Below are 19,522 nucleotides of genomic sequence, written 5' to 3'. Positions count from 1 at the left end.
TGAGGCAGCCCTATGGAGACCATATATACCGTATTGTATAAGGCTAGGTTCACACTGTGTTGTTCCATCTGTTTCACTAATTCAGTTTAATTTTAATGTACAGAAAAATGTGGATCCATTCCATTCCAATTTGCATAGTTTTTCCTTTCAACATATACTGTACATTAAATAGATGGCAAAAACTATTTTTTAGAAGATATCTAACTGTACTAAATGACAATACATTTAGTACAGTTACAGATATCTTCCCAATAAAATTTGTTTTGTCAGCAGCTTACGCCTCCTCTCTTCACTTGAAACACAAACACTTGGTTAAAAAGGGCACTCGTGTATGGGGCGAAAGGGACAAACGGTGGTTGGCTGAAAGAACACTCACCCAATAACCATTGCATATTTATGGCCACCTTAAGGCTGGCTTTACACCGGTGTTGTATTTTTTGTTGTTCTGCTCCAACACTGGTGCAGAAAAAAAAAAAAAATTGTGCTCGTGGATCCTTTACATGCTGGACACACCTGCATCCAATGGATCCCACTGATTTAGGGCCCTTTTAAGGTGCGTTTACACAGGCAGATTTATCTGACAGATTTTGGAAGCCAAAAACAGGAATGGATTGGAAAAGAAAATAAATCTCAGTCTTTCCTTTATGACCTGTTCCCTGTTTATGGTCTGTTCCTGGCTTTGGCTTAAAAAATCTGTCAGATAAATCTCTCTGTGTAAACGCACCATTACACAGAAAGATTATCTGACAGATTATCTGCCAAAGATTTGAAGCCAAAACCAGGAACAGACTATAAACAGAGATCAGGTCATACATGAAAGCCTGAGATTTCTCCTCTTTTCAAATCCATTCCTGGCTTTGGCTTCAAATCTTTGGCAGATAATCTGTCAGATAATCTTTCTGTGTAAAAGGGCCCTTAAAGGGGCTCAATTAGGTTTTTAGCATAGTGGCTGGTGTATTAGAAAAAAAACTGCGTAAGTGGTAACATTTTGATGTGATTTCAGCCTAACAGTATAAAAACTACAACAAAAATGATGGCTTATGCTGATTTGTCCTACTGATATAAACTATAATATATTGTTCCACAGTAGACACAAGGCCGGCACTACCTTAACAAGGCAGATAAAGCAGGTGGCGGTATCGGGGAGTTCTTTTTGCGAGCAAGGAGTGGGTTAATGGTTCAGGACTGGTGCTCACATCCCTTTATGTAATCACGTATACAATAACAGTCCAAAAGAGAAACACGGGGGGCACTCACCTTCCGATGAAAACCTTCTTAATTTCATATCACAAACAGGCTAAAATGTAGCATGCAAGAGCAGGTGGGGGGACGCCACACGTAGCAAGTAGAAACAGCTGTAACTACTTGCTCCGTGTGGCGTCCCCCACTTGCTCTTGCATGCTACATTTTAGCCTGTTGTGATATGAAATAAAGAAGGTTTTCATCGGACAGTGAGTGCCCCCCGTATTTCTCTTTTGGACTACTACAATATATTGTGCAATTTCTTTTATAATATATACACACCTTAATAATCTTTTGCAGTGAACAACCACAATGAAATTAGAAAATACTATCTAGACTAGTATGGATATAGATATGGACCCGTATATGTCAAGGCCGTATTCCAAGGGCCGAATGAGAGGAGCAAACGAGTGCTATTAGCGATCGTTTGCGCCGCGAGCAGCGAGCGGGTGAGTGCGGCAGCAGCAAGCGGGTGAGTGTGGGAGGGGCTGCCCGGGTGATCGCTAGATCATCCGAGCAGACCATAGCATACAGCAGAGGTCTGCTGCCACTGCTCCTTTTCCATGAAGCGATGGCAGCATATGGTTGCTGTATGAGTCGTTTGTCTTTCAACATGTTTGAAAGACAAACGATGCAACGATCAGCCGACATGAATGATGTCGGCTGATCGTTGCCTTCTATTCCATGGAATAGGGCCTTTAGGGCAGTCTTATTCTTCAGAACACAGACAAAAGGGACAGACTGCGCTGCCTAGTATAAACAGATTCTGTACCAGGAAGGATACAGCATGGTGAAAACCTGCTCCTCACAGTATATTAATCCGACTCCACGCTGACTGTGCTAAAGACAAGCCATGCTGCCTCTTATCCCGCTCTTATTAATCAACACATTTTGCCATTTAACATCTGATTATTATGTCATTTCATTACAACTTCTCTAAAAAGGAAAAACAAAATGATTGTGTTGAAGTTAGTAAGTAATGAAACGTATTAAATCTCAGAAAATGAAATGATGTTCCCACAATTAATAAGAGAAATCAATAGACAGCAGGGAATGTGGGCTAAAATCATAATACAGCAGTATATGGGAAGCGGGAAGCAGCTGCAGACTTGTCCTTGAAAGGCCCGGGAAGAGATCTCATTAGTTAATTCGGCTCTGGAAGATTAGGGGGCTCTTTGAGAAAGATGAAGCAAGGTCCATATTTCTTAATACTGAATACTTAACTATGTCTATGGTGCAACAATTCGACTTCAGTAATAAGAGTGTGTACTCCATTAATCATGGGTCTCCGATAACACGTGTCAGAGCATCCAGGAGCCAAGACGCCTATGGATCGCTAGACCGAAGGGGCTGTGATGCTTTGGCATATCATCAATAGAGGCTGATAATGATCCCAATCCATCAGCTTCTCTCAAAGAAATATCAGTGAGGCCTGAATAAGTATTATGGACCCTGACTTTGGCATTGTGCATGAGCCCTACAGCCAATAGAAGCCAAAGAGGCATATTACTCCTAGAATGCCCCAGCCATTAATTGCAGCATTGGCGAGGGTCTTTGTACACATAAGATCACTGTCATAAATAAGAGAGCAACTTAAACTGTGCACTAAAAACAGCATGAAATTTTGCCACATGAATGGCCCTAGTTTTGGCCTTATTATAATTTCTTTTTTTTTTTTTGCTTGTTGCTGAAAAAACTTCACAATCCTTATGTCCATTCAGGTATTGATTAGGATAACACAGATATTAGCTATGGATGGAATGATTTTCTATAGTGGATTACTACTCTCATAAGAAAATCAGCACACTCATATTTCTCTTGTACTGATCTGGCGAAATGTGTATCTAGGCATGGAATAGCCACTATGGTAGCAAACTAAATGACAGATAAAAAGACAAAATTAGAAGAATAAATATCACATAATATTGAAATCCACCAGTTCTTGTGTCAGTGGTAAATGAATGCATCCTGTTGCCCAGTACAATCAATTATTAGCCCGCTCAAGGCGTGCATAATAAAAAAAAAAATCAATTATCAGCCACTTGTATTCAAGAGGTTTCTAATTCTACAATTTTCGGAGTAATTACACATGTGACTGACAGCCTGAATGAAGCCAGAAGCCCATATATTTCCCAGAACTAAGTGTTCCTATAGATTAATCCTGTTATGTCTGAACCTGAGCAGTGTACAAGGAGAGGCTGTCTGCGGCGGAGGATATCCCTGCTTGGCTAGTCACCTGCTACATCACTAATCACAGCCGCTGAATTAAAAGTTAATCTTCATTGCTGGAGCAGACTTACCCAATAACAATAGGCAGATGATTACAAGAGGCAAGACATTACCTAAAAGCACCTTCATAATTCCTACAACTACTCTATTTGGTGACATCAACCCAAAGGTGTTCAGAGGAATTTATTAACAGTGCAAATGCTGTATACAGATTTGGCACATATAGGGGGTATACTATGTATACTGAGTGGTACATTCATCAAGGAACCATGCAACGAGTGTTATTCACAAGTCCTATTCTAAGTAACAAGACGCAGGCATGATCCTCACTGGATGTCATACGGCTGCCTTGACAACTGTACCATCCAGTGCGTTGTTGTGTCTCTCCACACCTTAAAGGGAATGTGTCATCTAGATTTTTTACACTATAAAGCCAGTGACACTGAAAAATTGTGTTTCTTTTTATGTGCTTCTATTTTTTAGTGTCATTTTGTATCTATTATAAAGAGGGCAGCTATCTTTCCTGAGATTCTGCTATGGTAACTGCATTTAGAGTTATTAGTTACAGCAGCTGCATGAATATAGAAAACAACACAGAGGAGGGGACTATGGAAAGGTTTTCTAGGCATGCTCTGTGACTTGTGTAAAGGTGAGTGTGCGGGACGGTGCAGGAGGGGAACTGTAACCTTCTCTGAATGGACTGATCTCATCTTATCTATATACTGGTGTCACCTCTCACTGTAACCCTGCCTGTGCTGGATTACTGCTGATTTATAGACTGCGTTCACACGTACAGGATCTCCAGCAGATCCGCAGCTGATTTGATGGCCCAAATTTGATTTGCTTTGAATCTGCAACTTCAAATCTGCGCAATCAAAAAGTGCTGCAGATCTGTGGATTCCATAGTGTAAATGCACCCTAAGGGTGCATTCACACGTACAGGATCTGCAGCAGATTTGATGGCCCAGATTAGATTTCAAGGGAATATGCAACTTCAAATCTGCTGCGGATCCTGTACGTGTGAACGCACCCCTAGGGTGCATTCACACTATGGAAGCCGGTCGGATAAGCGGCCGCAGATTCCGGCGCTTGCATCTTCGCCCTGCTATAAACTCCACTTTACGGTTGGGCGGATTCCGCTGTCCGCCCAAAGAATTGACATGTGGAATCCGTCTGACCATAGAATAAAGTCTATGGCATTGGCAGAGATGTGTGTGACAGATTCACCTGGATTCCCTTGTGTGAACGCACCCTTATAGGCGGTGCAGAGCAGAAAATGTCTTGGACACTTTATACCAAAACCAGCCAAACCTGCTGCTGGTGGCATGTTCAGCCAACAGTATAAAATGTAAAATGTATGTATAGAGGTCGTTTGAGATCGTTAATCGTTAGCGATTATGCAAACGATAATCATCCGTGGAATAGGGCCCTAACTCTCCTACAACAGATAATGTTGGTGGACTGAAGGGTTGGATGTTCAGTTGTTCTCATAGGGATACGTCGGCACCAGAGCCGGCTAGATGAGGCTTACCCCTTCCCTCCCAGGACAAATGAGCGTTCAGCCGTGCCGAATATTTATGGGTACAGGGAGGCCAGCAGAGATAACTAGCTGATTGTTTGTCGGACAGTTAGTGAAGGAGTATAGGCACCCTAACATTTCACCTATTACTGTTTACATGATAATGCTGTACGTAAAATTTTGTAACATGCACACAGACTAACAATGTGACAACTTAAAGAATAGCAATACTATTACATGTCTCTCATGAGTTGTTATAAATTATTAACCAATATCTTTTCCACTGCATAATGCTGAATTATAAGGGAAAATGTGTGCCCCAGTTACATTTGTGATGTGGTCGAGAGTGGAGAGGGCGAGGGGGGGGGGGGCGGGGGGAGCAGCCGTCTGTAAGCTGTAGTACCCCCATCAAGTCTCATCACACGCTGACATTCGTTTAATTTCTATCCTGCAAGGAATAGCTGTGGGAAGCAGCGGGCAGGGAGCCAAATGAAGTAGACAAGCAGGAGAAGGAAGGAATCTGATGCCAGATGGATTATGTGGAGACCTCAGCCATGAAGCAAAAATAAGAAGTATCACAGGGGATTCTAACACAAAAATTATTCCTAGGAAAGAGGAGGGAAATGATCTAAATCAATAAGCAGGAACAAATGTAACAGCCAGGTGTAAAAGCAAGATACAAACAGAAAATGAAACTGAAACATTTAAAAAGTTACTTCTTATAATAACAACAGCAGCCACTCTCTGTACTGACTTTTCCCCACTATTCTTCCACACATTCTAGTGCACAAGCTTTCTTCCAAAATATAAAACAGACAGTAGGGTTTTTAATTTACATGTATTTAGCCATACCAGTAACTACACATAGACAAAAGTAAAGAAATCTATGGAGGCATTACATGTATTAAATCCTTAGGCCCAATAAGTCAATATGTTTTTGACCCTCTGGTTTCTTCAGTACACAAGAGCAGTTTTATAGTGTGAGGCCATGCTCACATGGCGGCCGGTCTCTGTAAAGATCATCCCAGCCGGTACTGCAGTACCAGCCGAATGATTTTTCGGCCCGCAGAGTTCTGATGCTGCTGCTCGCTTCATAGTGTGCACTGACATGACATGTCAGTTGTTTGCAGCGCCGCTAGGGGTCCCGACGGAGCGTTTATGATCCCATAGACACCAGGCCAACATATTTTCTCGTATTAACTACGTCCGTTGTTGCAATCGGCAACAATGGCCGTAGAAATACGAAAAAATATGGTGTGTGAACATAGCCTGATACTATATATATCTGATGAGCAAAATGGTTAATATCCTGCCTACTTTGCCTTAAAGGACAACTCAGGCGAAATTTTTTTTTGGCTTATTTAACACACATTACAAAGTTATATAACTTTGTAATGTGGTTAAATACCCGGTCTGGCCCCCTTCCCCCACTTTCCGACCCCCGACCCCCCACCCCGGAAGTTAAAGAATGTATACATTACCTATTATGGTCGTCACGGTCCTCTTCTCTGGTGTCGGGTGACGTCAGAGCTGGGGGGCGGTCCAGGTCTTCTTCCTCTTTGGTGTCTTCATTGAGAATGAATGGGAGAGAAAAGGCTGCTGGTGCACATGCGCACCAGCAGCCTTTTCATTGGCTGGAGCGCATCACATGGCTTCCAGCTTGCTCAGCCCTGATTGGCTGAGCTTGCTGGAAGCCATGTGATGCGCTCCAGCCAATGAAAAGGCTGCCGGTGCGCAAGCGCACTGGCAGCCTTTTCTCTCTCATGGACCCGGAAGCAAGAGACATCGCTGGACGGCGGACGCAGGTGACGGTGAGGCAGACGGCGGGCGAATGGAGTGGCGATCGTCACCGGAGGGATGGTGAGTATGGTGTCTGTTTTTTTTTTTTGGGGGGGGGGGGGGGGGGGGGGGGGGGTCCCGTCGGATTTGTCCTTTAAGAACCACTTCTGATGCAATTTGCAATTTAGCTCCATTCATTTCAATGGCACTGAGCTGGTGTTTCTAGAAGACAGTGGTTGTGATTTCTAAGCCTGGATAACCCCTTTAAAGCTATGATCACCTTTGATGTGGAAATACAGATTTTTTTTTTAGCATGTGTCTATGGTTAAAGAAGTTATCCAGGATTAGGAAAAACTGCCTCTTTCTTGCAAAAACAGTGCCACCACTGTCCTTAGATGTTTGGTATTGTTCCATTAGCGTCAATGGAAACAAGCTGCAAAACCACACACAAACAGGAAACAAGAGTGCTGCTGTTTCTAGAAGAAAATGACCATGTGTTTCTAAGCCTGGATAACCCCTTAAAAAAAAGTTGTACAAAGCTTCAGTCTGCAACCTTCCCTTTTTTTCCCCGCCCCCCTAATAAACAGTTTGCATCCTGCGCCCTAGTGTCAGACTTTTCTCAATGTTGAAATGTTGACGCACCACTCCCATTAAACATGCTGGAAGTGAGGCCTTTGGATTTAGGATGCTGATGTAGAAATTGAAGGGGGGAGGAAGATTTGGGGAAAATATTCTTATAAAAAAAAGTGAAAGTTGCCTTTTTATTCTGCAAAACATAAGCTGAGCATGTCTTTGTTGTAATGACCTTGTTTAAAGAATAAGCTGTAAATGGAACAGTTGTGGTCTGCGGGAATGGATCAATAATATCAGAATTGTTAATAGTGTACTCTGTTGTTTTTTTAGTAGGCAGGGATTCATTAATTTATTCACAGACACAGTCGACGTGGTGACACAGCACTTCTTACACGACAAATGGGATGAGACATGGGAGCCACACAAAACCAGGCACTCGCCACAGACGCACAACCTGGATGATTTTCACACATGGCTGCTTGTGCTAAAGGGGACCGCCGCACCTTCCGTGGCTGAAAATATTGCCTTGGCACAGGCAGTCAACTGTGATTTAGGAGGTTTGAAAGCCAAATGCTGCATCTAACACTCTGTACAGGGGGAAAGACAGCAAGATTATGCAAATCAATTCACAGCTCTGTGTGTCCTAACATTCCGTATGGTCTAAAATAGTGCTGGGATCACTGGAGCAGCGCATACTATGGAGGATCTGTGTACAACACACAGCACAATAACTACAGGGAGTATTCTCACCACCTGCAACACTAAACTTTCTGCCATGTGCATAAGACCGCCATCACTTTACAGATAAAGGAATAAAAAGGAAATAAAACGACTAACATCACATTAGGTTTATAAAAAATAATTGAAAAGCATCTCTTATCATCATGTACTTGGGCATAGCTGGCTTCTTTCCATTAGGCTGAATAGAACCTTTTCAATAAATGTGAATTAATCTGTGAACATAAAGTTAGGTCACATCTTGAGTGCACTGATAAATAATAGTTTTTTTTACAAAAAAAATAATAATAATAAAAAAAAGGACGTGCTTGCCTTTCAAAATCCAGTCTTCCTGTTCATGACACGTTTCATTGTGAACACTACAGAAACATGAATACTAATAAGCAGCGTTTAAGTAGGTTGTATTTTTAGTGGTTGAGACCAATCATTTTTTTTACTTTTTTGTCTTCCCTTTCTTTCTACACTGAGGGTGTGCTCCACAAATGTAATCCACTACAGATTTGGGCTATTTATTTATATTAAATAAACTTGCTAAATATAATCCACAGTGTATTAAAAGGGGTTATCCAGGCATTGGTTATTTTTTCAGTTCTGCTCTCATAGGTAGCAGTAGCAAAAAAAAAAAAAAAAAACACAGACGCAAGGCAATGTACCCAGTGGTACATTCGCTTTTTGCCAGTGCCTTGCACTGTATGTGTATGGTGCTTCAGGCAATTTTAAAAACCCCTTACTGTAGGGATGGACTACAATATGGACTACAATCGTTCCAGGGTCTTGAAAGGGTATCCTGGTTTCAGTGTGCTTTTATGTGCTTCACCCCTGACAGGAAATGGAAAATAGAAGGACTTTAAAATGTGTATTGTCTTCAGCAACCCCCCTGGCTCCTCCCTCTCTCATGAGACAAATCATCATCTTCTAAAGTCAAAGGAGGAAGGACAACTCTATGCTTTCTGCTGCCTGAGGTGGAAATTGAAACTGCACCCCCCCCCCAACACTTTCTCAAACATATCTATATACCAGCAGTGAACATTGCATTGCATACATTACTGCATGCCAACAGTAAATATATTGCATGGGTGGTGGCATAGAGAGATTCCCTAATAGTGACAGCCTTAGAGACCCAATAGCACTGTTAGCATCAGTGACCCCCTCTCCCCCATGGCATCCCCTATATACTGCTCCCAAGCTCCCATAGCACTTCTCTCATATATATGGTGCTTCCATAGGTCCTATCTGCCATATACTGCTACCATGCCCCCCTTCCCATATATAATGTTCCTTATACACTATTACTCCAGATACTTCTCTCTCTGGTCTCCCCTCTCATATATAATGGCACCTTGTCTCACATATAATGATCCCTCTATACTGCCCCCCCCCCCATATATACTTCCCATCCCCTACCCTTTCACTATTACTTCCTTACTCACATGCTGTCTTGTGTATGCGGTGTACATATTTTTTCTCTATGCTGTCTGCAAGGACCTGATGACATCATTAGGAAGGTAATTTCAGGTCCTTACAGAGTTTCTGAAACCTCTATGTCTTCTAAGCAGCCTCATTAGCTCTGCTTATCACTAACATTATTGCATTCTGACGGACTTGTGCAAAATCACGGTAAGTTTACTGCAATTTTGAGCAAATAGGTGCAAAATGCAGTAATGTGAGCGATGTGCATAGCTGTTCAGGGCCCAGAACAATTTCTCAGGTTAGCTCGTACAGTGCCAGTAACTCACCGCTGTTTCTGTGTTGTGGCCTGGAGAATTGCCAGCAGCTATGCACACAGAAGGGGGCCAGCCTGTCATGGCTCCTGCCTGTGTCACCAGCAGCCTGCTGCACATGTGTTGTAGGGGAGTGGGGAACCAGCAAGCCAGGCCCTGTCATTCAGGCATGTCAGACTGACTTACTAAAATGACAGGGCAGGATTGTGCCGCCCGAGGCAGAATCCTCATTGCGCCTCATGGCAGAAGCGGCACTGCACAGGAGGCTTGGCTGGATCTTGTCTCCAAGCTCTAGTGATGTCCCCATCTATGTCCAGCCCCTCCAATCTACCTCACCATCTACCTGTCATATACATATATATCTTTATTGGGACATTTGGGCTGTGATCACATATGGTGTTTTTGATGCATTTTCACCACGATTTTCAAATCGTGCACAAATACGGGACTACTTTACCACAGATGTGCAACTCCTTCCAAATTACTTTGTAATATAACTTCATTAAATAATTGTATAGGTTTTACTTTATATATTCACTTCCTTTGAGTGGCAGCAGTAAGGGCGACACAGGCCCCACCTGTTGCCACCAATGTTTGCGTCGGGAACTGTAGGGTTGTCTAAGCCCTGCAGTTCCTGATCACCTGCTCTGATCAAAAACTGCGGCACAGCACTATACAGACTAGGGTCCTATTTCCCTGTATACTTTATATTCATATATACAGTGCCTGGGAAGAGGCTGTCCAACATGATACCAATGTGAGGCAGCCTCTGCAGAGATTGCTATCACCACTGTTTTTCATAGGAATAAGGCAGGAGAAGTCCTCCTTTTACCTTTTCGCTCATCGCTGCACAGACATGTCTCTCTGACAAGTACACTGTAAAAACACATGTTTAATCATCAATTCTATTAGATAGTGTGAAGGCTTATTATTTTAAAAAAGTGTCATATTGCATGTTTAGAGGGAAAATACAACAACTAAGGTAAATATAGCCTTTTCAAAAACTTTTTTTCCCCCAACGACACAAAACAGCAGGTCGGCTGATATGACGACATAAAATTGTGACAACTTTCACAGAACATTAAAGCTTAATTTAGAAAAAACAATCCAAATGCTTGCATGCTGGATACTCTGATCCATCAATTATCAGAGTTACAGCAACAACTGTCGACTCGACAAAAGCAACAGAGACCTGCAGTTTCCTCTCATGCAGCAGATGGCAAGCGAGAAGAAACATCAGCAGCTCAGTGCAGACAGCTCAGCAAGGAGGGACATGAATGAGATTCACTATAGCCAAGCCAAATGAACACAATAAGATGATCTGTTCTCTGGCTTACTGGGAATAGTGCGAAACCCCATAAATGACCACAATGCTCCATTCACCCACAATGGTCACCTGAGAAAGAATGACCTATCGTGTACCAATGGCAAATGCATTCAATTGCAAACCAGGTAAATTCTAGCTTTAATCTAAGCACTATATTACCTATGTCAATGCCTCGTCGGACTGTGGTTTTGTCAGACTCATGGAAGTTGATTAGATCTTCCACCCAGTGAATATAGTTGAGCCTAAGTGGCACTGTGGGAATGAGTCTTTCCAAGGGGATGTCAATGGTGAGACCAAAGTCTTCCTTCAGCAGGGTACAGGTCAATGCACGGACAGCTTCAGGGTCTTTGAAGTTCAAGCTAGGTTTGAAAAATAAAGTGAATGAATACATGAATTAATTAATATTTTTTTCAAAATATGTAAACATGGAAATGGAGAAAATCAAGGAATAGCCAAAGAAGTTTAAGCTGCTGTACACGGAGGTCTAAACGTGGATGAAAACATACAATTGGAAGAATAAAAGCAACTCAGTTATCAAAGTAACACGATAATTTGGGGGGAGAGCCACGTCTATACAAAATAGTGCAGGGTGCAACGCTATTTTGTCAGAAAATTTTCCAGATATCATGGCAAAACCAGACAGATCCAAAGAGTCAGCAGATATATTCACCATTACATCCCGCTGCGAGTATGTAAATTAACCCCCTTGGTGGCCGGAGCGTAACTTACACTGACAGAGGCCCCCATCATCCCGCCCACACAGACCGCTGTTAGATCGTGCAGGCTCCCCTCCAGTGTGTTCAGCGCTGTGCTGCTGCTGCCCGGCACGGCTCTCTTCACGGCTCCACCGCTTCACCGCTCCAGCTTGCTTCGGGAGGGGACGTGCAACGTGCAGCGTCCAGAGCCGTGAGGAGGGAGCAGCAGCACAGCGCTGAACACACTGGAGGGGAGCCTGCACGATCTAACAGCGGGATGATGGGTGCCTTTGTCAGTGTAAGTTACGTTACGGCCGCCAAGGGGGTTAATTTACATACTCGCAGCGGGATGTCAATCTCGCTGCGAGTATGTAGTGTCATAGGGTTGAATGACACTGGATCAGCAACGGAAATCCACTGCGAATCCGGTAGGTATGAAGGCACCCTAACAGTGTACAGTGTATATACAGTGTATAGAGTAAGAGGCTTACCTGCCAGGTGGTGGTGTTGGGGAATGTATACAGTAAAGGAGGCTGCCTGGTGGGGGGTGTATACAGCATTGGGGCTACCTGAAGGGGGGAAGTGTATACAGTATGGGAGATACATGCAGAGGAGAGTATATACAGTATGGGGGCTACCTGTAAGGGGGGGGGGGGGGGAGTGTATACAGTATGGGGGCAACCTGCAAGAAGAAGGGGAGTGTATACAGTATGGGGGTATGGGGGCTACCTGCAGGGGGGGGGGGGGGGGGGGGAGTGTATACAGTATGGGGGCTAACTGCGGGGGTGGAGTGTATACAATATAGGCACTACCTGCAAGTGGGGGGAGTGTATAGAGTATGGGGGCTACTCGCAGGGGTGGGGGGTGTATACAGTATGGGGGCTACCTGCGGGGGGGAGTGTATACAATATGGGGGCTACCTGCAGGGAGGGAGTGTAATAGGTGTACCTGCAAGGGTTCGGGGAGTGTTTATAGTACGGGGGCTACGAGTGTATAGAAACTTTGAAACCTCTTCTGTGTTGTCCTCACCAAGGATGAAAGTAGTGCCTAAGAGGGCCAGATTATGATGATGCAGAATTGAGTATGCACTTATTATTATAAGCTGCAGGTTTACTGCACACACAACTTACTTATGGTCTGCAATCGTCGACCGGGGGGGGGGACCCCAAACTACACACTACAGGTATACAGGACCTCCACCAACTATATACTACATGTATACAGGACCTCCACTAACGCTGTCAATGTTGTATATAACCAGGCTAAGCATAACACTGCTAATGTTGTACATAACAAGGCTGTATATAACACTGCCAATGTTGTATGTAACCAGGCTATATATAAAACTGTCAATGTTGTATATAACCAGGCTCGGTATAACACGGTTAATGTTGTATACCAGGCTGTATACTGTATAACACTGACAATATTGCATATAACCAGGCTGTATATTACACTGACAATGTTGTGTATAACCAGGCTCTGTATATAACACTGCCAATGTTGTATATAACCAGGCTCAGCATAACACTGCTAATGGTGTACATAACAAGGCTGTATATTACACTGACAATGTTGTGTATAACCAGGCTCTGTATATAAAACTGCCAATGTTGTATATAACCAGGCTCAGTATAACACGGTTAATGTTGTACACCAGGCTGTATACTGTATAACACTGTCAATGTTGCATATAACCAGCTGATCACATGATGACGTCTCAGTTTGGCAATTAGGTATTTAGGATGTTTAAAATTTTTAGTTTATTTCTAACCTACAATTTACATAAACAGTGCAGAACTGTCTGGGTATAGCATATAAAGGGATATATAGGGCTCCTGGCAATTTCCCCTTAAACAAAATAACAAGGGTATAGATTTGCCTCCTGGGCGACCTTGGAACAAATCTAATTAACACACTGACACTTTATACCCGGGCAGCGCCGGGTACATTTTCTAGTTTTGTATAAAATTAAAGGGAGACTATTGGCAGGTTGGTAGTATGCCAAGTCTCTTTCCATCATCCTATGCACCATTTCTGTGATACTAGAATTTAACCCCTATGCTAATAAGTAGTTTTGGTACACTGGGGATTGCTCACCCCCTAGTGCACTTATCTGTCCCTGGCTGGCCTGTCCCTTCTAATGGATATCAGCAGAGTGGGCTGGGGTGGTTCAATGCACTGGAGGGTGGTAGTTCTGCCCCCCACATATTAAAATGACTTATTAGTAGTGATGAGCGAATAGTATTCGAATAGCTATTTGATCGAATAGTAAGCTATTCATGCTATTCCATTGTATTCGAATATTCGAATGATAACACAGTAAAAAACCTCTAACTGATTGGCCGGCTAAACTATGTCACCCCCTGAGTATACGAATAGGGGATTTCAGATGTGTCACTTGCTGGTTGGAGCTAGAGAGGGAGAGACTGTATACCAGGGAGAGAGAGCTTTTAGGTGAGGTTAGGTAGGAAGGGACCCCCAAAAGCCCTTGTTAGGGCTAAAACTATAAAAACCAGAGATTTACACGCAGTTGTGAGACAGGCAGTGTGTTCAGACATCTACTGATAAAACCTGGTTCCTGCTACTACTGATTTGCGCAGTCTGCGTTCTGTAAAGGAGTTAAATGGCTCTTTCATTTTATTATTGTAAGAAACAATTGTATATCCGGTATACGGCTGTATACTGTGATTGCGGGATAATACCTGTTATCTTGCTACTACTGATACGTACGCAAGTGCGTACCGCTAGACTGAAACATACGCTTCTACTTAACGTTCGTAATTTGTTCGTGAATGTTCGGTGCACACGGACACGAACCGAACATTGGGATATTCGCTCATTACTAGTGTTAGATGCACCCAGGCGTGCTTCCCCTGCTGTCCCAGATGCATTCCAGAGGTGTTGGCATCATTTCCTGAGGTTTCATTGGGCACTTGGTGACCTCCTAGTGGTCAAATATTGATTTCCAGGTCCCAAGTATTTTTCTCCCATAGACCATAATGGGATTCAATATTTGTTTGAATATACAAATATCGGGAGCTATTCAAACTGAATTTCGAATTATCAAATATTTCACTATTCGCTCATCTCTACTTATTAGCATAGGGATTAAACACCTAATATCATGGAAAAGGCCATCTGTGTTGTGGGACATATCAGCAAATACGTTACATAGTTTCCATTTAAATAACCATGTTATAGAGAGCAAACATACCCAACTCTTCCAGATAGACTGACGTTGACATGCTGACTAAATTCAGGATACTTGGACGCTAAATAGGCAAAGTCAGGAGGTTTATCCTTGTATCGATTTCTTGGGTGCATGGATTTATTAAGAGCCATTTGTTACCTGAAAAGACAGAATATGATATATTCACATTATTGACTAAAGTCGTTCACAAGTAGAATGAGTGAATCTAAGGGCAGGTTCACACTATGGAATTGGAGGCAAATTTCCGTGGGGAACCCCCCCACGCACGGACTCTGTGCCGAATCCTGCCTTCCATTCCTTTGAATGGGAGGGCTTGCACGCCTCCACTCCGCGCCTCTCCACTCAAAGAATTGACATGCCAATTCTTTGAGCGGAGAGACACATAGAACGGAGATGTGCCCTCCCAATCAAAGAGATAGAAGGCAAGATTCAGTGCCGACTCCTCATTTGGAAGATTCCCACAGAATTTTGGCAATTATTCCGTAGTGTGTACAGGCCCTAAGAGTTATCGGACTATAATCCTACCCTAAAATGACGACCTTTAGCAAGTAGTTCATAACAGAAAAAGCTCCCTTATACACAGAGATAACACACACACACAATGATGTCATGGCACTGGAATAGACCTCACTCTGGTGTCCAAATAGTAGAATAATGCACACAATGAAGTTACAGCACAGTAATCATGTGAACAACAGTGATATCAAAGTTGAGGATAATAGAAACAATATGCCACAGCATACACATAATACACACAGTGATGTCACAGTACAGGGGGCATAATACACACAGTGATGTCACAGTACAGGGGGGATAATACACACAGTGATGTCACAGTACAGGGGGGGATAATACACAGTGATGTCACAGTACGGGGGGGATAATACACAGAGATGTCACAGTACAGGGGGGATAATACACACAGTGATGTCACAGTACAGGGGGGATAATACACACAGTGATGTCACAGTACAGGGGGGATAATACACACAGTGATGTCACAGTACAGGGGGAGATAATACACAGTGATGTCACAGTACGGGGGGGGGGATAATACACAGTGATGTCACAGTACAGGGATAATACACACAGTGATGTCACAGTACAGGAGATAATACACAGTGATGTCACAGTACAGGGGGGATAATACAGTGATGTCACAGTACAGAGGGGATAATACACAGTGATGTCACAGTACAGGGGGGATAATACACAGTGATGTCACAGTACAGGGGATAATACACAGTGATGTCACAGTACAGGGGATAATACACAGTGATGTCAAAGTACAGGGATAATACACACAGTGATGTCACAGTACAGGGGGGATAATACAGTGATGTCACAGTACAGGGGGGATAATACAGTGATGTCACAGTACAGGGGGGATAATACACACAGTGATGTCACAGTACAGGGGGGATAATACACAGTGATGTCACAGTACAGGAGATAATACACAGTGATGTCATAGTACAGGGGATAATACACAGTGATGTTACAGTACAGGGGATAATACACAGTGATGTCACAGTACAGGGGGGATAATACACACAGAGATGTCACAGTACAGGGGATAATACACAGTGATGTCACAGTACGGGGGGGATAATACACAGTGATGTCACAGTACAGGGATAATACACACAGTGATGTCACAGTACAGGGGGATAAAACACAGTGATGTCACAGTACAGGAGATAATACACAGTGATGTCACAGTACAGGGGGGATAATACACAAAGTGATGTCACAGTACAGGGGGGATAATACACACAGTGATGTCACAGTACAGGGGGGATAATACACAGTGATAATACACACAGAGATGTCACAGTACAGGGGGGATAATACACAGTGATGTCACAGTACAGGGGGGATAATACACAGTGATGTCACAGTACAGGGGGGATAATACACAGTGATGTCACAGTACAGGGGGGGATAATACACACACAGTGATGTCACAGTACAGGGGGGATAATACACACACAGTGATGTCACAGTACAGGGATAATACACACAGTGATGTCACAGTACAGGGATAATACACACAGTGATGTCACAGTACAGGGGGGATAATACACACAGTGATGTCACAGTACAGGGGGGATAATACACACAGTGATGTCACAGTACAGGGGGGATAATACACACAGTGATGTCACAGTACAGGGGGGATAATACACACAGTGATGTCACAGTACAGGGGATAATACACAGTGATGTCACAGTACAGGAGATAATACACAGTGATGTCACAGTACAGGGGGGATAATACACACAGTGATGTCACAGTACAGGAAGGGTTAATACACACAGTGATGTCACAGTACAGGGGGGATAATACACACAGTGATGTCACAGTACAGGGGGGATAATACACACAGTGATGTCACAGTACAGGAAGGGTTAATACACACAGTGATGTCACAGTACAGGGGGATAATACACAGTGATGTTACAGTACAGGGGATAATACACAGTGATGTCACAGTACAGGGGGGATAATACACAGTGATGTCACAGTACAGGAGGGATAATACACAGTGATGTCACAGTACGGGGGGGGGGATAATACACAGTGATGTCACAGTACAGGAGATAATACACAGTGATGTCACAGTACAGGGGATAATACACAGTGATGTCACAGTACGGGGGGGATAATACACAGTGATGTCACAGTACAGGGGGGATAATACACACAGTGATGTCACAGTACGGGGGGGGGGTAATACACAGTGATCTCACAGTACAGGGGGGACAATACACACAGTGATGTCACAGTACAGGGGGGATAATACACACAGTGATGTCAAAGTACAGGGGGGATAATACACACAGTGATGTCACAGTACAGGGGGGATAATACACACAGTGATGTCACAGTACAGGGGGGATAATACACACAGTGATGTCACAGTACAGGGGGGATAATACACACAGTGATGTCACAGTACAGGGGGGGATAATACACACAGTGATGTCACAGTACAGGGGGGATAATACACACAGTGATGTCACAGTACAGGAAGGGTTAATACACACAGTGATGTCACAGTACAGGGGGGACAATACACACAGTGATGTCACAGTACAGGAAGGGTTAATACACACAGTGATGTCACAGTACAGGGGGGACAATACACACAGTGATGTCACAGTACAGGGGGGATAATACACACAGTGATGTCACAGTACAGGGGGGATAATACACACAGTGATGTCACAGTACAGGGGGGGATAATACACACAGTGATGTCACAGTACAGGGGGGATAATACACACAGTGATGTCACAGTACAGGAAGGGTTAATACACACAGTGATGTCACAGTACAGGGGGGACAATACACACAGTGATGTCACAGTACAGGAAGGGTTAATACACACAGTGATGTCACAGGACAGGGGGGACAATACACACAGTGATGTCACAGTACAGGGGGGACAATACACACAGTGATGTCACAGTACAGGGGGGATAATACACACAGTGATGTCACAGTACAGGGGATAATACACAGTGATGTCACAGTACGGGGGGGATAATACACAGTGATGTCACAGTACAGGGGGGATAATACACACAGTGATGTCACAGTACAGGGGGGGGGATAATACACACAGTGATGTCACAGTACAGGGGGGATAATACACAGTGATGTCACAGTACAGGGGGGACACTACACACAGTGATGTCACAGTACACCTAGGCAGCTACATTACAGCACAGGATTTACACCTGCAGCGATGCCGCACATTCCATGTGTAGGACTTGTACAGCAGATAGTTGCCCATGGCAACCAATCACACTACAGCAAGCATTTTTATATATCTGCCCTGAAATGAAAGCAGGCCTCTGATTGGTTGCTCTGTGGACAGTTTGCGCCACTTTCAGACCGCGATGCTGTCACACGTGCTGAGCACCATGTATACACGACATAGAACAGATAGGAGTACTATGAGCAGAAGGCACCGTGTCTGCACGTCGCTTTATAACGCAGTTAGATCGTGCAGCGGTGACGTTACACACTCACGTGACTCGTGCAGCGTTCTCCCGTCCCCGCACCCTGCTCTGCCAGCCTCACGTGCTGCGCTATGCACGCGCTGCTGCTTGTGTCATGTGACCACGAAGGTGCTGTACGGTGTGCAGCTTGGGACAAACCTTCTCATGTCGCGCTCTTTGAGCGTTGCATCAGCAATTGTTTGTTTACGTATCTGTCATGTGCATTTTTCCATAGGAAAGTAGTGACCTCTATACACAGTGTGACAGACTGCTCAGAAGTAACATGCAGCTATACCTGTAAACTGAACACTAATGTGACCTGTATGTTACAATGGGTTTTGGAACTATAATAAGCAGTAAACATTGAAATAATTAAAATGAATAGCGTTCAGCTCATTTAGGCTAGGTTACCACAAAGTTATAGAAAACACAGAAAGGCTCTGTTCACACACTGTGGAAACTGAGTGGATGGCC

The 19,522-nt window shown here is 43.7% G+C and overlaps 1 protein-coding gene across 2 annotated transcripts in view; it reads right to left on the bottom strand.

The window, feature by feature from the left end:
- METTL16 (methyltransferase 16, RNA N6-adenosine) overlaps positions 1 to 19,175 on the bottom strand; it is a 53,148-nt gene extending 33,973 nt beyond the window's left edge. The window contains exons 1-3 of one of the 2 annotated variants that reach the window (XM_069944495.1): positions 19,080 to 19,175; positions 15,041 to 15,175; positions 11,288 to 11,487 (exon numbers count right to left, since the gene is read on the bottom strand). In XM_069944495.1, the coding sequence (XP_069800596.1) occupies positions 11,288 to 11,487; positions 15,041 to 15,168 (328 nt within the window). In that variant the 5' untranslated portion in view covers positions 15,169 to 15,175; positions 19,080 to 19,175. Of the gene's footprint in view, positions 1 to 11,287; positions 11,488 to 15,040; positions 15,176 to 18,784; positions 19,049 to 19,079 lie in introns of those variants that run through there. The other variant, XM_069944496.1, reaches the window with a different exon arrangement.
- Between the last annotated feature and the right edge of the window lie 347 nt (positions 19,176 to 19,522).

Source organism: Dendropsophus ebraccatus, chromosome 11 (genome assembly GCF_027789765.1).
Source record: "Dendropsophus ebraccatus isolate aDenEbr1 chromosome 11, aDenEbr1.pat, whole genome shotgun sequence".
NCBI lineage: Eukaryota > Metazoa > Chordata > Amphibia > Anura > Hylidae > Dendropsophus > Dendropsophus ebraccatus.
Note: the sequence above shows the minus strand (reverse complement) of the source record. Positions and strands in the feature narration are given on the sequence as shown.